Here is a 22522-nt window from a genome sequence, read left to right on the forward strand (position 1 = left end):
TTAAATTAACGAGCAAGAAACAATCCAGTTAAAAAGAGGGCAAAGGACATGAACAGACACTTTTCAAAAGAAGATACATACGTGGCCAACAAGCATATGAAAAAATTCTCATAATCACTAATCACTAGAGAGATGCAAATCAAAACCACAATGAGATACCACCTGATAATAGAGTGGCGGTTATTGAAAAGTCAAAAATTAACAGATGCTGGCAAGGTTGTGGAGAAAAATAAATGTTTATACATTGTTGGTAGGAGTGTAAATTGATTCAATCATTGTGGAAAACAGTGTGGCGATTTCTCAAAGAACTTAAAACAGAAGTAACTCTGGGCCCCGCAGTCCCATTATTGGGTATGTACCTGAAGGAATGTAAATTGTTCTGCCATAAAGACATATGTACACATGTGTTCACTGCAGCACTGTTCACAATAGTAAAGACATGGAATCAACATAAATGCCCATCAGTGGTAGACTAGATAAAGAAAATGTGGTACATATATACACTATGTAATATTACACAGCTCTATAAAAGAATGAGATCATATCATTTGCAGCAACATTGAGCTAGAGGCCATTATCCTAAGCAAACTCCCGTAGGAAAAGAAAACCAAATACTGCATGTTCTCACAAGTAGAAGCTAAATATTGAGTACATATGGACGTAAAGAAGGGAACAACAGACACCGAGACCTACTGGAGGGTAGAAGGTGGGAGGAGGATGAGGATAAAAAAACTACTTATGGAATACTAGGTTTATTACCTGGGTGTCCAAATAATCTGTACACCAAACCTTGGCAACACGTAATTTACCTATATTACAAACCCGTACAGGTACCCTTGAACTTAAAGTAAAAGTTAAAGAAAAGGATAATCTATTTCTGACCAGAAATGGCCTGTGGATGAAGTCTTAATGTTTGCTGTATGTGCTGTCTTAAGGAGGTTTTGGGACTCTAAACTGAGAATCACTTACCCACAACTTTCTTTTTTTTTTTTTTTTCATAGCAGAACAACTTAATATCCACAGCTTTATCTCCTCCCTGCAATTTATGAAGTAACATATAACCAATAATTGGTTAATTTTCTTAGCTGTAATAGAATTTTATGAGAATAAATACATTGCTAAAGCACACATTCCCTGGCCTGCAAATTTTTGACAGAAAAGAACTAGCTCATCTCTCAGCTTTTGTTCATTAATTGAGCAATCAGTAATACTTTTCTAGCTACATAGCATATCATATATTTTCTTCTCATAGTTTTGGCTTTATGAGTCTGTAAGTTTTGTATGCGACGTGGGAAGGTTGGTTCATATGAATTTTGGAGAACAGAGAAAATTGATAGTTTTGGAATTCAGATTGTAGGGCAGGTTTGGATATTTGACAGAATGAGAGGAAATTAACATTACTCTTGATGTCAAGATAAAGAGATTGTAAAGATTTAAGCTACACTTTAGCTCAGTTCTTTTCTTTAGACTACAGTGCAAATAACACATAATCTAGTTTCTTTGTTTTTGAGAATGACTTCTACTTGAATGGGAATAGAGAAAGCTTATTATATAGAATTCTTTTCAACAAGATGCCTTTTTCACCCTACCATGGAAGAAATATGGAAATAGCTTTATCAGAATGCTTTTTTATAATGGATATTTTGTATAGATATTTAGAATTTTATGCTATTATGTATTTTTATTAAAATCATGGTGGATCTTAGAAGGTTATTTTAGAATGTGTTAGAATTTTGAAATTTTAATAGCTTAAATGCATAAAATCCATTTCATAAAATACAGCTTCTGAATACCTGTTGCATCCTTGTCATTGAGAATACAGAGATTATTTTATGCATAGTGGGTTGGTTTACTGTATTAATTGATAACTGCTATTTCCAAGTATTGAATATGATTCTCTTAAAGGCCATCCAACAAAGACAGAAATAAGGAATTGAACTTAACGGAGGAGCAAGTCATTATTAGGTGTATTAGTTTGCTAGGGCTGTCATAACAAAATACCACGGATTAGGTGGTTTAAACAACACAAATTTATTTTTTAACAATTCTGGAAGCTTGAAATTCAATATCAAGTTTCTGTCAGGGTTGGGCCCCTTCTGACATGATCATATCTCTATGCAGGCATACTTCTGGTGCCTCTATTTCCTATAAGGACACCAGACTCATTGGATGAGGTCCCCACCCTAATGGCCTCATTTGAACTTAATCGCCTCTTTGAAGACCTTATCTCTAAATAGCACTACAGTCTGTGCTACTGGGGATTGGTTCTTCAACATGTGAATTTTGGAGGGGAACACAGTTCAGCCATTAACAGTTGGTAATTAAGAAGGAAAACAAGTGATTTGTAAGAATTACTTTTTTCTCTTTTATTTAATAAGGTTTGTGTAGAAGTGCAATTGTTCCGTGTTTTTTTGTTGTGTATCTCCTAGCCGGAGAATTTTCATCCTTGGGCCTTCTCATCATGTGCCCCTCTCTCGATGTGCACTTTCCAGTGTGGATATATATAGGACACCTCTGTATGACCTTCGTATTGACCAAAAGAGTAAGTATATAGAAATATTATAGCTTTCAAATAGCTAATGTTCTTTTAACAGGACTTGTAAATTAATTTAAAAACTTATGAATATCATAAGTAATATCTCAATATTTAAAATAAAAATTGTTATAACTAATCTGCATAAAACAGCAAAAAAAGAAACTCTTCCATATCCCTAAAAGGCAACTAGTGTTTTTTAGCTAGCTACGGAAATCTGTCAGATCTGCCAGTGTGCAGATTGTAGTGGTTACATTAATATTCAGAAAAATGCCATGTACTCAGTGTACCAGGAGACAAAAAATTAGTACCCATACCAATTTCATAAAGATTCTGAGTGTGTTAATTTACTTCCATGTAATGCCACTTTTCTCACTGTAAATAGATAATGCTGATAATATCTTTATTTTCTTTCAAATGATTTTTATGGGAAAAAATGAGCCTTTATGAAACTCTGAAAGAAAGGTGCTATATAAATGATAAATATATTTTATTTTTAAACATGCCTACAATTTTGGTTGATTTATTTTTTTCCATAGGCGTCCAGAGTCACGTTTTTATTTAGTAGTTCTTACACAATAGATGTATAAAGTAAAAATCTTTTGATTTTATAAAGGTATTTTTTCTTTTGGGGGGGGAGTAATTTTAAAAATATAGAACAGTATAAAGAGTAGTACAAGAAATTAACTGATGTACTTAACATCCACAATTTATTCAGAATTTCTCGCTCATCCTGAACCCAATTTACCTTCCCAGAAGTAACCACCTTCATGATCTGGGTGTATGTCCTTTCAGTTAGTCAAATTATTCACACACACGCATGTGCATGTGTACATATGCATATATATGTACACACACGCCCATATGTGTGTATATATATAAACACACACACACACACACACCCCGACCCATATATATATATGTATTTTTGTTTTTAGAGATGGGGTCTCACTCTGTTGCCCAGGCTGGAGTGCAGTGGCATGATTATAGTTCACTGCAGCCTCAAACTCCTGGGCTCAAGTGATCCTCCTACCCCAGCCTCCCAAGTAGGTAGGACTACAGGCACACATCACCACACCCAATTAATTAAAAATTTTTTTTTGGTGGAGGTAGGGTCTTGCTATGTTGCCCAGGCTGATCTTGAACTCCTGGTCTCAAGCAATTCTCCTGTCTTGGCCTCCCAAAGTGCTGGGATTATCAGTGTGAGCCACTGTACCTGGCCTCAAATTATATTTTTAGGTATGTTAGGGGTGCTATTGTTTCAAAGAATTTTGCAGAAATTTCTTGTATAGAATAAAAGAGTCAAGGCCTAGTGTGGTGGTTCATGGCTGAAATCCCAGCACTTTGAGAGGCTGAGATGGGCAGACTGCTTGAGCTCAGGAGTTTGAGACCAGTCTGAGCAATGTGGCAAAACCCCGTCTGTACAAAAAAATACAAAAATCTGCTGGGCATGGTGGCACGTAACTGTAGGTTGGGGGAGGGCGTGGGGCTAGTGAGGTAGGAGGATGGCTTGAGCTCAGGATGTAGAGGTTTCAGTGAGCTGAAATCATTTTGCTGTCCCCAGCAAAATGCTGTCACCCAGCCTGGCCTGGGTGACAGGGTGAAGCCCTGTCTCCAAAAATAAATAAATAAATATAAAAATAAATAAAATAATAAAAGAGTCCATTTGCAAGAAAAAATTATTCTTTCTTATTTTTGGCATAAGTTTTCATAATTTGAGGCTTTAGGTATCACACAATATTAGCAATTTGTTAATGCGTCTTATTAATGAAATGAGTATTTCTAACCTTACTTCCTGAGAGGGTTTTAGGGAACACATTTTACTTTTAAAACCTTGTTGGGGCATTCAGAAAATTTTAATTTTGGGTAGCTTGCCAGTGAAGAAATAGAGAATTTTTTCAAGAAAAGAGGTCATACAACCATTTATTTCTTTCTTTGATACAGGTAAACCCATTTAAGGATCTAATTATAAAATTGGTTCTATTCTATGCTAAAAATATTCTTACATATATTTTTTACATGTTAACTTTTATCTTTTTCTTGTTCTACAATATTCAATTTTAAGCACAGTTCATCAGAAAGGCCTGAATTACTAGGTCTTTTTAAGTTGGGATGGTATTGTGGCGAATTTATATTTTGATCTATCCTACGAGCTTAATTTTGAATTTTCAGGAAAATAGCATTAGTGAGAATTTTCTCTTCTTGGTATGGCAGAAACCTCAGGTGTGAAATAATACAACACATTTTATTAAAAAACAAAACTCAGAAACTGTGCTTTTGACCTCATGAGTTAAATAGACTAGTGGTTTTTCCATATTTCAGTAGGAATTCTAATTATGTTCTTGCTAGCATGTACTGATTAAAGTCAAGGAAAAGCCTAGACCCGAAGGTGATTTTAGAAATAATGAAAGGAGCTGATGAAGAATTTAAATTATCATTTTTTATATAACTATGTAACATATACAAATGATGAGTAAGTCTTTACACGTATTACTGTTTTACCTGTTACATAAAAACTAGTTCTGTTTTTTTCTCTTTCTCCTTACTCTCCCTCCTTCCTTTCCTTTCTTTCTATTGTTTTGTTTTGTTTTAATAAAAATGAGAATATTATATGGTGTTTCTGTCTCTTGACAAAAAGCATGTAGTTTTGTATTACTGGGTGGAATCTCACAGGATAAGGATATACATTAATATATTTATTTTACTGTATTTTGAAATCTCTTTAGTTTACGGAGAACTATGGAAGACAGGAATGTTTGAACGCATGTCTCTGCAGACAGATGAAGATGAACACAGTATTGAAATGCATTTGCCTTATACAGCTAAAGCCATGGAAAGGTATATTGATTGATATAAGAAATCCCCAGGAAATCATAGACATTAATTTCTTTGGTAATTTAAAACTAGTAAATCCTAGTAATTATCAGGGTAAGGAGATTAAGATGTGAGATAAAAAATTGAGACAAGAATGTCTTAAGGTGGATTGTTGGTTTTGAATAGTTTGCCTATGAAGGCTGAACATACGAACTGACATGATGGTTTTATTAGGTGGAAGTATTAAAAAACCCGTGGGTATGTGAGTGTATGTGGGTATGTATATATCTTGCTTTGCTTGTATTTTATTCATTAGACATTTCTTTATCTCAGAATAATAATTACATTCTTTTATGGTACAATGCTATAATTAATCGTAAAATTTTAGGCTTGTATTTAATGTTGGAGGTCATTTATTTCAACCTTGTGCAAGGTACATGAATCTCTTTTACGGTATGCTCGACAGACTGTTACGTGGTACCTGCTAAAGGTCTTCCTGTGATGGGCTACTCACTGTACTGTGAGCCAAACGAGGACAGGGACAATATCTATTGTGTTCTCTACTGTATACCCCACCGCCTAGCACAGTGTCCAGCACATAGTAGTTATTATGTATTTTGATAAAATAAAAAAATTATTTCAAGGGTTTTCTTCTTTTAGTGAAACATTTGGATTAGGAGGTCTTCTCTTTTGTAGGTTTCTCTAATTTTTAAAACCATTTCCTATATATGGACTTAATATTTCATATTTAGTTTGGCAGTTCTAAGTATGGTAAGATGATTCCTTCTGGATTTGTTCATTATATTTTCTTAGTAAAGTACATGATGCTCTGTAGGCTCTCAGTAAATATTAATTAAATGTACTAATAAAGTCTAAGATAACATTATATTTTTTATGTTGATGTAGCTTACTGTTGTGATCAGCCAAAGCCCAAGGCCTTTTCATAATATTCAGATGGATTATTTTCTGTTCTCAGACTTTTGTGTGGTTATTTCTTTTTAACCCTAAATATGTATGTCTTCTCAATTATTGCTGTTTAGTTTTTCTTGTTTAGTTCATTATTGCAGTCTTTTTGGGTTATTTTCCACTCTAATTCTGTATTCAAAGTATTATTTACTTTTCTCAATCTTTTATCTGCTTCTGCTCACAATGATAACCATGAGAAAGTATATAAATCTGAATAATTTTCAAAAAATCAGTGTGATACTACATTATAAGCAATATAATTTTAGGGTTTTTAATACATCCTAATTCTTCAGAAATGTGAAACCATATATATTACTTCTTGAATTGTTGTTGTAATCAGAACTTTCTCTTCTTCAACCGGAAAAGACAATTGAATATTTTTATTCACTGAGATGTTTGCATATTTTGTCATGAGAAAATATAATTTAGACTTGATAAATACTAATACTTTGGGTGCAGTGGTGCTTGTCTGTAATTCCAGCACTTTGGGAGGCGGAGGTGGGCAGATGGCTTGAGCCCAGAAGTTCAAGACTAGCCTGGGCAATGTGGCAAAACTCCGTCTCTACTAAAAATAGAAAAATTAGCGGTGTGTGGTGTCGGGTGCTTGTTGTCCCAGCTACTTGGGAGGCTGGGGTGGGATGATTGCTTGAGCCTGGGTGGTTGAGACTGCAGTGAGCCGAGATTATGGCACTGCACTCCAGCCTAGGTGACAGAGTGAGAACCTGTCTCAAACAAACAAACCCAAAAAACAATAAGACCAATAAACTGACAACAATATCCTCAAGGAGGTTATAACAAAATAACATTTTTATTGTTATTTTAAAAGTAAAACATGTATATTGTGGAACATTTAGGAAAATAGAAACTTAAAAGCCAGCAAACCAAATTCCTATTTATAATTCCCCCTTTTAAATAGTATCAAATAAACTACTGCCACATTACATTAGATTCCCTAATATTGACCCTTAGATAGTACTTAGTGTCTTTTCTTTGTAGCATTAGTTGGACTCATTACCTATGTCATTTATTACTAAGTAACAAAAACTCTTACTTAAAATTACCTATATTAGTTATCTTTTACTAAGTAAAAGTAACTTAGTAAAACTTAGATTTAAACTGTGACTTAAAATCACAGCTGTTTATTGCCTAAAATTTGGGGGCCAGGAATTGGGGCAGAGAACATCTTGCTCCGGTCCACAAGACACTGACTGAGGTGGCTCAAATGGGGCTACAGTATCTCAGATAGCATCACTCCTGTGTCTTGGGCCTTAGTGCTGGCTGTCTGTTGAGACCCCTCATTTCTTCTCCAGCTGACCTGTTTGTTCTTCAAGTAGGACTTTTTTTTTTTTTTTTTTTTTTGCTGCTCTCTAGAAGAATAGCTTAGACTTCTTCTTCTTTTTTTTTCCCCCTTCTGTTTTTGGATCAAGAGAGTAAAACCAGAAGTTTCTAGGCCTATTATGTCCTAGGCTGGAAACTACATAGCACATTTCCAGTGAATTGTGTTTTCCAAAGCAAATAAGAGCACTGTGTCAGCCAAGATTTAAGGAAAAGAGCAATATATTGCTTCTCTTGATGGGAGGAGTAGCATGTATGTACAGGAATAAGAGAAACTGTTGACAGCCGTCTTTGCTGATAGTCTACTACAGTTCTTCCTCTGGTGGACAATTCATGTCTCTTTAACATGTCATATACACCCAGCCCTCCCAGGATGTTTAGAAATCTTACTTGCTATGACCCTAGGCTCAAAATCTATTATCTTATGATCTCCATCAAGGTAGGATGTGAATGAGGCTCCTTGAGTGTGGTTCCTCTTTTTTTGGAGAAGGGGTGTGGGGGGAAAGAATCTCAGCTCTGTTGCCCAGGCTGGAGTGCAGTGGCATGATCATGGCTCACTGTAGCCTCTGCCTCCTTGTCTCAAGCAATCTTCCCACCTCAGCCTCCCAAAGCAATGGGATTACAGGCATGAACCACTGTGCCTGGCCTCTTTTTTTTTTTTTTTTTAAAAAAAAAGAGACAGGGTCTCATTCTGTCACCCAGGCTGGAGTGCAGTGGCACAATTATAACTCACTGTAGCCTTGAACTCCTAGGCTCAAGGGATCTTCCTACCTCAGCTTTCAGAGTAGTGGCACTACAGGTATGTACTACCATATCTGGCTAATTTTAAAAACTTTTTTTTTAAGAGACGGGAGCTTACTTTATTCCTCAGGCTGATCTTGACCTCCTGGTCTCAAGTGAGCTTCTTACTTCAGACTCCCAAGTAATGTCTTAGTTACCTATTGCAGCATAACAAATCACCTCAATGTATGCATTTTTTTAAATTGAAAACAAATTTTTTAATTTTTGTGGGTGCATGGTGTATATATGGGGTACATGAGAAGTTTTGATATGGTCATGCAGTGTAAAATAATCACATCATGGAGAATGGGATATTAATCACTTCAAGCATTTATCTTTAGTGTTTCAGACAATCCAATTATATTCTTTTAGTTACTTAAAAATGTACAATTGAGTTATTGACTGTAGTCACCCTGTTGTGCTACCAAATACTAGTTCTTACTCATTTTGTTTTGTATCCATTAACCATCCCTACCTACCCTTTAGCCCTCCACTATTCTTCCCAGTCTCTGGTAATCATCCTTCTACTCTCCATGTCTGTGAATTCAGTTGCTTTGATTTTTAGGTCCCAAAAATGTGTATTTTTTTCACTTACGATTCTATAGTTTGGAAATTTGGTAGGGTCAGTGGAGATAATTTGTCTCTGTTTCATCTGCTGCCAGTTGAGGCAGTTTGACTTAGGCTAAAGACTCCAAGATGCCCTAGCTTCCTCTCTGGGGCCGTGGTGCTGGTTGTCTTCTTGAGGCACATCAGTTTTCATCTTGGTTCTCATCTATCTTTGCCTGTTGACACTCACCCTTCAGGACTTCTCTCTTCATGTGGTGAATCCTCTCTAGCAGGATAGCAATTGAGCAAAAGTAGAAATTTCCAGCCCTCTTAATATCGAAGTCTAGAACTGGCACAGCATCACTTATGCCTCACTCTACTGGTCAAACCGCGTCATAAGGCTAAATTCAAGGAGAGGGAACTAGGGATGCTATTTTTGATGGGAGGAGTGACATTGAGCTTTGAGAGGTGGGAAGAATTTTTGGTGATTGGATTTGTAGAAACTGTGGTTAAATAGTTGACGGATTATTTGTATATAAGTCTGTGTTCCTTCCATGGTAGTTCCATAATGTTTTCTGCCTGGAGCAGCTAGTCTTTACCGTATCTGCTATGCATAGCACAGTACCTGGTACACAAAAAGATTTCAGTAATTGATTGTTGAATGAATTAATAACTGTCTTGCCATTTTCAGTACTTTAATTATTTTTCCAAAAAGTGGATCAAATGTTCTTTTTTAAAAAAAAAATTACATTTTTTTTTAATTTTCAAAAAATAAAAAAAAAACTCTTAATCATCTTTGGCTACAAATACTCTTTTTTTAAACTGCTTTTCTTGTCATGAACTTATTTCCCTGTCATTTTTTTACTCCACTTTATAGGCTATACATGAGACTTTCTAGTAAAGATCCTTGTAATGCTTTAATCAGTTCTTGACCATTTAGCTTTTAAGCTTCCCCCCATTTTTCACTATTATAAACCACATTTTGTATTTTTAAAAAAATAGATGTCTAAGGTATTATTTAAATTTCTGCTTTTTTTTTTTTTTTGAGACGGAGTCTCGCTCTGTCACCAGGCTGGAATGCAGTGGCGCAATCATGGCTCACTGCATCCTCCGCCTCCTGGGTTCAAGGGATTCTCCTGCCTCAGCCTCCCGAGTAGTTGGGATTGCAGGCACCTGACACCATGCCCAGCTAATTTTTGTATTTTTAGTAGACCTTGTTGGCCAGGATGGTCTCCATCTCTTGACCTCGTGATCCGCCCGCCTTGGCCTCCCAAGGTGCTGGGATTAGAGGCATGAGCCACCATGCCTGGCCGCATGTTTTTAATAGATTTAAAAATTGTATTCATTAGAGCTTTTTTAAAAAATAGTAGTCTAAAGGAGAAAACATAAAATGACTTACAATCTCATTGCTCAGTTAACTCTACTGACATAAAAAATATACGTGCATGGTTAGAAAATGTAAATAGAGTCAAGAAGTACAAAATGAATGGTGGAAGATTCTGGTTCTACTCAGCCAGTGTTTACTGCCAGCCAGTAAAGGTTTTTATGCATACACTAACATATATTTTTTCATATGTAAGTTTGTGTATATATGTAAAATTTATACATACACGTTTATGTTTGAGTTAAAATATATAAACAAGAGATCATATCTTATGCACTTTGTTCTGTTTTTGCATATATTAAAAAGTTTTTTTTCTTATGATTACTTTCTTTTGTATGTCACCATATGTTATCTTTAATATTGAAATGCATAATAAATTTTACTATTATAATTTCTTTCTTTTTTTTTTTTTTTTTTTGAGACAGAGTTTCATTCTTGTCCCCCAGGCTGGAGTGCAATGGCATGATCTCAGCTCACTGCAACCTCTGCCTCCTGGGTTCAGGTGATTCTCCTGCCTCAGCCTCCTGAGTGGCTGGGATTACAGGCAAGTGCCACCATGCCCAGCTAATTTTTGTAATTCTTTTTCTTCTTGAGGTGGAGTCTTGCTCTGTTGCCCAGGCTAGAGTGCAGTGGCACGGCACAACCTTGGCCTGCTGCAACCCCCACCTCCCAGGTTCAAGCGATTCTCCTGCCTCAGCCTCCCAAGTAGCTGGGATTACAGGCGCCCACCACCACGCCAGCTAACTTTTTTGTATTTTTAGTAGAGACAGGGTTTCACCCTGTTGGCCAGGCTGGTCTTGAACTCCTGACCTCAAGTGATCCACCCGCCCTCGGCCTCCCAAAGTGCTAGGGTTATAGGTGTGACCCACCGCTCCCAGCCTATAATTGCTTTTTATAATTGCTCTTGAGGGAGGTTCAATTAAGATTCAGTTAGGATATACAGAAATCATCTAGAAAAAATTAGTATCTTCCAAAATTAACAGCATTAGGCTGGGTGTGGTTGCTCATGAGGCCTGTAATCCCAGCACTTTGGGAGGCTAAGGCAGGAGGATTTCTTGAACCCAGGAGTTCGAGACCAGCCTGGGCAACAAAGTGAGTCCCCTTTCTCCAAAAAGTAAAAAAAAATAACTGGATGAGGTGGTGCACACTTGTGGTCCCAGCTACTTGAGAGGCTGAGGTGGGAGGATTACTTCAGCCTGGAAGGTCTAGTTATGTTCATCTGTTATGTTTATCCATATTGATGATATTTTTGAGTTCCCTAAGTGAGAATGCTACATTAGATGCTTTTATATGGCATTAAATACTACTCCTACCTAAGCAGTTTTTCCTGTTCTTAACATCTTGAATTAGTATGGTACATTTGTTACAACTGATGAACCAATATCGATACATTATTATATTAACTAAAGTCCATAGTTTAATTAGGATTCACTCTTTGTGTTGGATAGTCTTACGGTTTTTACCAAATGCCTATTATGTCTCTGTTGTTATAATACCATATAGAATGGTTTCAGTGCCCTAAAAATCAGTGCTTCACCTATTCATCGCCTTCTTCTCCCCTCTCCCTGAGTGCCTAGTAACCACTGATCAGTTTACTGTCTCAGTAGATTTGCCTTTTCTTGAATGTCCTACAGTTGGGAATCACGCAGTATATAGCCTTTCAAATTGGCTTTCATTTAACAACATACCTTCAAGATTCCTCCATGTCTTTTTAGAGCTTGGTAACTTCTCTTTATCACTGAATAGTATTTCATTTTTTGTTTCATTTTGTGGATGTACCATAGTTTGCTTATCCATTCCACCTCCTGAAGGATTGTTGCTATATTTAATTAATATCTACCTTACTTACTATCCTTTTCTAATCATTGCCATTCTTCTCCCCCCTTTTTTTTGTCTTCGACTATTTTCCTGCCTTCTCTGGTTTTCATTGTGCGTTTTATATGACTATAATTTTTACCTCTCAACATATCATTTATACATATATATGTTTATATTGTTTTTATTACTGTCTTTTAGTTTTTGCCATGGAGTTTGCAGCATACATTTACAACTAATTTACAACTTTCTTTATTTTTTATTTTTTTGAGACAGGCTCTTACTCTTATTTAGGCTGGAGTGCAGGGGTGCACAATCTTGGCTTACTGCCACTTCCACCTCCTGGGCTGAAGGGATCCTCCCACCTCAGCCTCTCGAGTAGCTGGGACTACAGACATGCACCACCATGCCTGGCTAATTTTTAAATTTTTTGTAGAGACAGGGTCTCACTATCCTGCCCAGGCTGGTCTTGAACTCATGGGCTCAAGTGATCCTCCTGTCTTGTCCTCCCAAAGTACAGGATTACAGGCAGGAGCCACTGCACCCGGCTAACAACTTTCAAATAACATCATACTGCTTCATGGGTAGTAGAAACATCATGTGAGGGTCTTTCTAATTTCTCCCTCCTGTCCCTTATGACATTACTGTCATTTGTTTCACTTATCCATAAGCTATAATCACCAAATACATTGCTGCTTTTATTAATTTGAACAAATTATTTGTTAGATCAATTAATAATAAGAAAAAAATGAAATAAAATATTTTACCCTCATTTGTTCTTTCTCTAATGTACTTGCTTGCTTGCTTTATGCAGATATAGTTTTCTGACCTATATTCTTATTCTTCTCTGAAGGACTTCTGTTAACATTTCTTGCAAGGCAGATCTAATGTCTAAATTGACAAACTCCCTCAATTTTTGTTAGACTAACAAAAGCTTTATTTCTTCTTTAATTTTGAAAGAAATTTTTCCTGGATATAGAATTCTAAATTAGTGGGTTTTTTTCTTTCGCTATCAGCACTTTATTTTATCACTTCTTGCATGGTTTCTGAAGAGAAATCTTACATAATTCTTATCATTTTTATGTTTCTTATCATTTTTATCCATGTTTCTCTATTGATAAAGTGTTTTTGTCCTCTGGTTTCTTTCAAGATCTTGTGTTTGTCTTTGGTTTTTTGCAGTTTTAATATAATATACCTAAGTGTCAATTTCTTGGTATTTATCCTTCTTGGAGTTCTCTGAGCTTCCTGGATTTGTGGTTTGGTGTCTGTCATTAATTTTGGAAACTTCTCAGTAATTACTGTATTTCTTTCTCTCCTTCTGCTATTCCCATTTTATATGTGTTATACCTTTTATAAATTTTAGGATTTAAAAAAATTTCTTTGAAGAATGTCATTGGTATTTTGATAGGGGTTTCATTAAATATTTAAATTGTGTTGGGTAGTATGGACATTTAAACAATATTAATTCTTCCAATCCATGAACATGGGATATCTATCCAGTTTTTTATGTCCTCTTCAATTCCTTTCATCAGTGTTTCAGAATTTTCCTGGTATAGCTCTTACACTTCTTTGGTTAAATTTATTCCTAGGTATTTTGTTTTGTTTTTGGTAGTTATTGTAAATGGGATTGCTTTCTTGATTTCTTTTTCAGTTTGATTGCTGTTTGTATATAGAAATGCTACTGATTTTTCTATGTTGATTTTGTATCCTGCAGCTTTACTGATTTTGTTTATCAGATCTTAGGGTTTTTGGTGGAGACTTCAGGTTTTTCTAAATATAAGACCATGTCACCTGCAAACAAGGATAATTTGACTTTTTCCTTTACATTTGGATGCCCTTTATTTCTTCTCTTGACTAATTGCTCTGGCTAGGTCTTCCAGTACTATGTTGAATTGAAGTGGTGAAAGTGGGCATCCTTATCTTGTTCCAGATCTTAGTGAAAAGGCTTTCAGTTTTTCCCTGTTCATTGTGATATTAGCTGTGGGTTTGTCATATGTGGTCTTTATCATGTTGAAGTATGTTCCTTCTACACCCAGTTTGTTAAGAGGCTTGTTAGATGAGGTCCGAGTCCTGCATTTCTTTCAGTTACTTTCACCTGTTATTACACAGGTGCCCTGTTGATGTAGTGGTAAGATGAGGAGAGGAGACACATTCTATAATTCTGTGATCAGTTGTAATTCTTTTGGTGAGCCTGTGCCACTGGTCTGTGACTTAACAAGTTCTTCTCAGATTTTCCCCCACTTTAGGTCAGACAAGAAGGCTGGAGGGGGCTGGATTTGGGTATTACTTTTACTCCAAGTCTGTTAAACTCTTGTAAGGCCCAATTTTGTTAGGCTCTGGTAAAATAGTTTCTCTTGCAGTTAGGCATTTTTGTAAAGAGAACAGAATACTCAGTGAAGCGGGTATTTGTTGGGGCACTTGGAAGGAAAACTTTCATAAAGCCTTCTACAGCTTGATCCCTTGGCTCTCAGGAGTTTGTGTCTCTCAGGGTAGTCCACATTTAGTCTCCAGCAATTAGTTCATTACCCTTTAAGTATTCCTGCTAGCTCCAAGGGTGGTTTAAGATTCTCTGATTCTGTCCATACTTCCAGTTTTTGGGGCATTGGTTTGCTCTGTCACCTCAATTCTCAGATAGATCTCATAAGAGTTATTGGTTTTTAATTCACCTTTTTTTTTCCTGTCAGGATAAGAGTAATACCTTCTAAAATCTTTACATGTTAGATTAGAAACTGGAAATCTCTTTCATTGTTTTTTTTACTCTCACCATATGGGAGGAAGTCTGAAGTTTCCTGAAATCTTAACTAGCCCCTGTTTATATCACTACCTGTTTTCATTCTTAAGGAAGATTCAGTGCATTCTGTAGACAGTCACTTTAAGCACTGTGTGGTTAGGACTGGAGTTAGGAAGAGAGGGTCAAGGGTCAAGAATGTTTAGGAAAAAAAGGTAGACATTTACAAGTCTGAGCTTCTTTCATTTTTTTTAAAGAAAACTCCTCTAAATGAATTATTGAATGACCCAAGTACCATGTAAAGGAATTATACCAGTTTATAGCTCTAATTTCACTATTTAAAATTTGCTATTTTGTGGTGGTTGTAAAAAGAATTTTTTTTACCATTTAACTTCACCACCTTCTGAAGAATACACAGAATAAGAGACTCTTTTCTGATGTCTCTCTTAACCACAGATTAAGAATAATGCATTTTATATGTGGGAGTAAATAAATAGGTTAATGAAACTCATTTTGGCTCCCAAATGGTAATTTTTCATCTTTTCTGTTTTGCTAGTTGTACTAGTTGTGTGTGTGTGTGTGTCTGTGTGTGTGTGTGTGTGTGTTTTAAGACACAGTCTTGCTCATGCTGGAGTACAGTGATGTGATCTCGGCTCACCACAACCTCCACCTCCCGTGCTCAAGTGATCTTCCTACCTCAGCGTTCCAAATAGCTGGGAACACAGGTGCACAACACCACACCTGGCTAATTTTTGTATTTTTTGTAGAGGGGGTTTCGCCATGTTGCCCAGGCTGATCTTGAACTCCTGGGCTCAAGTGATCTGCCTGCCTCAGCCTCCTGAAGTGCTGGGATTACAGGTGTGAGCCACTGTGCCCGGACTTACTAGTTATGTTTTATAAAAATTGGGTTGTTTTTAAGATAACATTTACTGTCAACATTTTAAGATTTTTAAAATTTTGGTTAAACTGAATTTTTCAAATATGGTAGATGTACCTAATTGTACTAATCTATGTTTAAGGATGGAGAATACAAAAATAAGGAAACACCCTATTTGTTTTCTCATCTTGTAGCCTTGTAGAAGAGATAAGAAATGAATATAAATGATTATAATATAATTCAAAATGTACTAAGTTTAATTAAAGAGTTACAGGAGCAGAGAGTAGGGATTTGGGAGGAAAGAGGTAATAGTTGAGTTAGGGAAGCACAGAAAAGGCTTCATTAAGGGGGTGGCATTTGAATGGATTTTGAAGGTGCCTGCAATTTTCATGGGATTAGGCATAAGGTTTTAATGAGAAAGGGAGTTATGTACACACAAAGTATTTAGTAGTAGGAAAGCCCAGAGCTTATTTTTAATAGCAGGAAACTATTTGGCTTAACTTGCAGGAGTTGTAAAAGGCTTGGCTAGTAACTGAGATCTGTTTGTAGATGTTTTTTGTCTGGGTTGCAGAGTTAGAAAAAAATTTTTTTATACAGATATTTATAGCTAGATATTGGTCCTACCATTCCCTATTATCTTACACCTTGTCTACCTTTTCACACATACGTAACACCAACCTGGGGCTGGAGGCATTTGAGTAGCTGACTTATAGAGATATAGTGTAAGAGGGGCAGAATTAGAGAACTGGAAAATAGATTGGAACCAGATTATGGAGGGAATTGAATGCCGTTGTAAAATACTTGTATTTTATTCTGTGACTGGTACAGAGCTAATAAAAGTTCTTAGCAAAGGAAGGAGTGATGATTGGGACTGAAGAAGAATAGCACTCCTAGGCCGGGCGCGATGGCTAACACCTGTAATCCCAGCACTTTGGGAGGCCAAGGTGGGCGGATCATGAGGTCAGGAGTTCAAGACCATCCTGGCCAACATGGTGAAACCCCATCTCTACTAAAGATACAAAAAATTAGCCGGGCTTGGTGTCGTGTGCCTGTAATCCAAGCTACTTGGGAGGTTGAGAAAGGAGAATCGCTTGAACTTGGGAGGCGGAGGTTGCAGTGAGCCAAGATTGCGCCATTGCACTCCAGCCTGGGCGACAGGGCGAGACTCTATCTCAAAAAAAAAAAAAAAAAAAAAAGGATAGCACTCCTTGGCCGGATGCGGTGGCTCATGCCGGTAATCCCAGCACTTTGGGAGGCTGAGGCGGGTGGATCACGAGGTCAGGAGTTCGAGACAAGTCTGGCCAACATGGTAAAACCCCATCTCTACTAAAGATACAAAAAAATTAGCCAGGTGTGGGTGTGTGCCTGTATCCCAGCTACTCGGGAGGCTGAGGCAGGAGAATTGTGTGAACCCAGGAGGCAGAGGTTGCAGTGCCCGAGATTGCGCCATTGCACTCCAGCCCAGGCGACAGTGTGAGACTCCGTCTCAAAAAAAAAAAAAAAAAGAAAAAAAGAATAGTTCTCCTTGATGGTGTGATGGCAATATGAAGGATGGATTGGAGTTGGAAGAAATAAATAGAAATAGTGTAGTAAAAAAATCATGGGGGCTTTGAACCAAGGCAGTGACAGACAGGTGGGGTAACAAACTGAACAGATGTGGGAGATGTTTAAGGGTTAGAATCGTGAGGATTCTACACAGAATTCTATGCAGATAGAAATGTTCCTATGTGAGACAGTTAAGATGAATTGAAGAGAATATGAAGTTCAAGGCCTCATAATATTGCCATTATCAGAAATGGTAAAGCCAGAAATGAGTGTAAGTTTAAGAGAATGTAGGGTATGGAAATGTTGACTTGTTTTTAAAAACATACAGGAATTTCTCTATGATTCTGACAGCAAACTTGGCCAGTTTATAAGATTGTGTTGCTTCATAGTAGCTTCAAATGGTTGAGTTTTAAAAATAGAGTTTAGAACGGCTCTCTAGTACATGAAGTATGCCCTTTCTTAGAAAAACTTTCTTATCATCATGCCTATTTAAATGGAAATTTGGAAAGATTTAAAAATTAATTTTGGGAATCTCATTGCATTCATTTAACTGATCAAACAGTAAAGATTTATAATGACTTAAATATTAATTTTAGTTCAGTCATTGACAGCTAGCTTACCCTTCTTCTTCCCCTATCCTCTACCTCTTTCCCCAATTCTTTGCCTCTGATGTTTTCTGGATCTTTTTTTGTTTCCTTTTTGGAGATAGGATTTCACTCTGTTACCCAGGCTGGAGTCCAGCGGCATGCTTACAGCTCACCACAGCCTCCACCTCCCAGGCTCAGGTGATCCTCCCACCTCAGCCTCCCAAATAGCTGGGACTGCAGGTGTGCACCCCCACCCCTGGCCAATTTTTATATTTTTTGTAGAGACGGGGTTTCGCCATGTTGCCCAGGCTTTTCTTGAACTCCTGGGCTCAAGGAATCTGCCCACCTTGGCCTCCCGAAGTGCTGGGATTACAGGCATGAGCCACTGCGCCCAGCCTGTTTTCTGGATCTCTGTAGTTTATTTTTTCTTACATGAATCACAGTGTTCTGCTTAAATTCTATATGCATGTCTCTTTGGTCTGAAAGTGAATTTGATCAAGAGAAAAAGATGAGAGTTCTTCCTTATAGGACTCTTTAAAACTGCAGTTATGATTCTTTTATATCACTTTGCCTTTAACACCTGTTTGAAACTTTCATGACCACCCTCACATTTGGCGATTCTCTAGAGCAGGGGTCCTCAGCTGGTCCGTGGCCTGTTAGGAACTGGACTGTGCAACAGGATGCGAACGGTGGGCCAGCGAGCATTACCACCTGAGTTCCGCCTCCTGTGAGATCAGCGGCAGCATTAGGTTGTCATAGGAGTGTGAACCCTATTGTGAACTGCACATGTGAGGGATCTAGGTTGCGTGCTCTAGAATCCACTTAACAGGTGTCTACTGTTCTCCCTTATGTGGAGGTGGGCTGCATAGAAAGTACATAGTATTTCTGCCCAAAGAAGGCTGCTTTAACATTTAAAATCCAGGATTTTTATTGGGGACTGGTCATGTAGGCATTCTGCCTGTGTGGCTAGCCACAGATACCAAAATTCCAGGCTCTCAGAAGGAAAGTGTTTACTGTATGTAATCACGTTGTTTACAAACAATCTCAGCAAGCTGGTATAGCAGAATTCAGTGTCCCAAGTGGGTAAAACAGCCTTATCAACATAAGTAATATTCTAAAAACCAAGTTCACAGATGCTAACCAAGGACCAGTCTTACAAACAGGCCCTTCTAAAGATTGTAGCATCAGGCCTGCTATGTTAACTCTCAGGTAAAGCTCCTATGCCTCTTTCCCAGTTACAGGCTACCATATTGCCGTTCTGTATTTTTGACTCTCTGAAATGCCATCTTAACCTTTATTATAGCTTAGGTTTCACTGGATCTTAAGATTTTTACTTTCCTTTCTGATTGTGGCCTCAATGAAGGTCTTCAAATGTTAGAAATAGAGAAAAGTAGATGTGCTTTTATATAGGTAGTCTTTAAGGAATGGAATGGCTTCTCTCTGGACGTAGAATAAAAAGAAGCCAAAGATTCTCTTCCTCTGCCCAGTTTAATGACAGTCACAGAGCAGTGGCATTTTTCAAATGTTTTCTTTTTCTGTGACTTTTATATTTACAGTTATTTGTATATTTCTGCCTATGTCTTACAGTTAAATTTTTTTATTTTTGGTTTTAGAGCATTTACTGAAGTTTTTAGAGCAAATGTAACTTTCTTTATGTTTCTCAGTTTCCTCTTTTTCTGTATGTTGATTCCCTTTGAGTATTACCATATCTCCTATCAGCAAGAGCATTTTTAAGACGTATAGAACATGAGTGAGCTCCGGAATAATAGGAAATCATTCTTTGTTGGTGGTAATGGAATAGTTTCAGTTTCTATGACCACGAAAAGCCTAAAGAGGAGGTAGCAAAAGACATTTGAGAAGATTAGAATATATTTTATCAGCGTAAAGATTTTTTATATTTACCCACATAACTTTTTGTCCCTCCCCCCACCCCCCTGTTTTTTTCTGTGAGTATTTTCAAACTGAAAGGGGAGAGGAGAATAAATCACAGTGGTATTACTATGACAACAACCTTGGCACCTTAGGGGTAAGGATCCTGTCCCTTCTGACTGGCTAACTGTAGTTGTTGTTACAGTTGGTTTAATTCTCCTCACATCTTCAGATACTGGGACTGCTTCTAGACTCATTAGGAAACTGGAAGAATTTGTATAGGAAGGAAAATTTGCATATTCGTCAATGTTATACAGAGGAGAAATGTTCAAATTAATGGCAGGGGAAGATTAAGCAAATAAGTATTTGTATATTTCATAAATATGTAAATATTTAATTTGTATATTTCATAAATTTGTTAATATTTAAACAAATGTAAAATTTTAAGATTTTAATTATTTATATACCACAAATTAATAAACCACTTTCAATTAAATTATAATGTTTTCTTATCACGTGTATTTTTTTATTAGAATTCATCTTCTTATGTTAGAATTAGAATTTAGAATTTTCATAGTCTGTTTTAGTAAGAGCATTGGTAATACAGTGTTTCTGTTTTTGTTTTAAAGTGAGGGGCTCCAGGAGTTTGAGGCTGCAGTGAGCTGTGATGGCACCAATGCACTCCAGCCTGGGTGACAGAGCAAGATCCTGTGTCTAAACAAAAAAAAAACAAAACAAACAAACAAACAAAATGTGAGGGGGAGGTTCTTGGATTTCAGCTCTTTTATCTTGGATTGATACATTTCCTGCAGCATGGTTTAAGCTATAAGACAAAAAAAGAAGGGCTAAAAGGTTCCTCTGTGTTACTAAAGAATTAGCAAGAACCTGGTGAGGTATTATTAACTGTTTTTTCTGTTTTTTTCAGATGGCAAAATTGAGGCTTAGGATAGTAATCTGCTGTAGGTAGCAGCTTGTGAGTGGCAGGGATGGATTTTCTTTTTTTTCTTCTGCAACAGCTTTATTGAGGTATGATTTATACACTAAAATTCACTTATGTAAGAGTTCAATGATTTAACTTTTTTTTTTTTTGAGGCAGAGTCTTGCTCTGTTGCCTAGGCTGGAGTGCAGTGGCATGATCTCGGCTCAGCGCAACCTCCACCTCCCAGGTTCAAATGATTCTCGTGCCTCAGCCTCCTGAGTAGCTGGGATTACAGGTGCACATCACTATTTTTAGTAGAGGTGGGGTTTCACCATGTGAGCCAGGCTGGTCTCTAACTCCTGGCCTTAAGTGATCCGCCCTCCTATGCCTCCCAAAGTGCTGGGATTACAGGTGTGAGCCACCACACCTGGTCTAAAAAAATTTTTTTTTAAGGTTAGGGGTCTTGCTATGTTGTCCAGGCTGGAGTTGAACTCCTGAACTCCTGGGCTCAAAGTATCCTCCCACCTCAGCTTCCCGAGTAGCTGGGACTTACAAGCATGTGCTACAGCACCAGGCCTCAACTCAATGTTTTTTTTTAGTAAATTTACAGAATTGTGTAAATATTCTTACAATCTAGTTTTAGAACTTTTTTTTTTTGAGATGAAGTCTTGCTCTGTCACCCAGGCTGGAGTGCAGTGGCTCAATCTTGGCTCACTGCAACCTCTACCTTCCTGGTTCAAGCAATTCCCCTGCCTCAGCTTCCCGAGTAACTGGGATTACAGGTGCACGCCACCACACCCAGCTAATTTTTTTGTATTTTTAGTAGAGACGGGGTTTCACCATGTTGGCCAGACTGGTCCCAAAGTCCTGACCTCAGGCAGTCTGCCCGCCTCAGCCTCCCAAAGTGTTGGGATTACAGGCGTGAGCCACCATGCCTGGCCAGAACATGTTTTCATCACCCTAAAAAGAAACCTGGTGTTCATTTGAGGTCAATCCTTGTTCTTACTCTCAGTCTCAGACAACCACTGATTTGCTTTTTGTTTCGAGATTTGCATTTTCTGGAAATTTCATATAAATGGAATTGTACAAAATGTGGTCTATTTTTCACTTAGGATACTGTTTTTGAGATTCATCCCTGTTGTCGCATGTCTTGGTAGTTAATTGTTTTTTTTTTTTTTTTTTTTTTTTGAGACAGAGTCTCACTCTGTCGCTCAGGCTGGAGTGCAGTGGCGTGATCTTGGCTCACTGCAACCTCCACCTCCCGGGTTCAAGCGATTCTTCTGCCTTCGCCTCCCAAGTAGCTGGGACGACAAACGTGTGCCACCACATCCGGCTAATTTTTGTGTTTTTAGTAGAGACAGGGTTTCGCCATGTTGGTCAGGTTGGTCTGGAACTCCTGAGCTCAAAGTGATCTGCCCACCTTGGCTTCCCAGAGTGTTAGGGTTACAGGCATGAGCCACCACGCCCAGCTTATTCTTTTTTATTGCCAAATAATTATTCCATTATATGAATATACCACATTTTATCCATTTACCGGTTGATAAACTATTGAACATTTCCAGTTTTTGGCTATTATGAATAATGGTATAAAAATTCTTGTACACATTTTTATGTCAAAGGAAACTGTTGGGTCATATGATAAGCCTATGTTTTAATTCTTTCAGAAACTACCAAAGTATTTTCCAAAGTGACTGTACCATTTTATATTTTAGGAATAGTGCATGAGGCTTGCAGTTTCTTTACATCCTGGCCAATATCTGTTATTGTCAGTATTTTTGATTATAGCCATTCTGACAGACATTTAGTGTAATCTCATTGTGCTGT

The 22522-nt window shown here is 37.4% G+C and overlaps 1 protein-coding gene across 8 annotated transcripts in view; it reads left to right on the forward strand.

The window, feature by feature from the left end:
- Positions 1-22522, forward strand: part of MEMO1 (mediator of cell motility 1) — a 143575-nt gene that overhangs the window by 88145 nt on the left and 32908 nt on the right. For all 8 annotated transcript variants that reach the window (XR_010130130.1, XM_031008078.3, XM_055377678.2 and 5 more), the window contains 2 exons: positions 2430-2542; positions 5260-5371. Coding sequence is in view for 7 of the 8 variants with exons in the window: in XM_031008078.3 (XP_030863938.1) it covers positions 2430-2542; positions 5260-5371 (225 nt within the window). In the remaining variant the exon portion in view is untranslated. The remainder of the gene's footprint in view (positions 1-2429; positions 2543-5259; positions 5372-22522) is intronic.

This window comes from Gorilla gorilla, chromosome 12 (genome assembly GCF_029281585.2).
Source record: "Gorilla gorilla gorilla isolate KB3781 chromosome 12, NHGRI_mGorGor1-v2.1_pri, whole genome shotgun sequence".
NCBI lineage: Eukaryota > Metazoa > Chordata > Mammalia > Primates > Hominidae > Gorilla > Gorilla gorilla.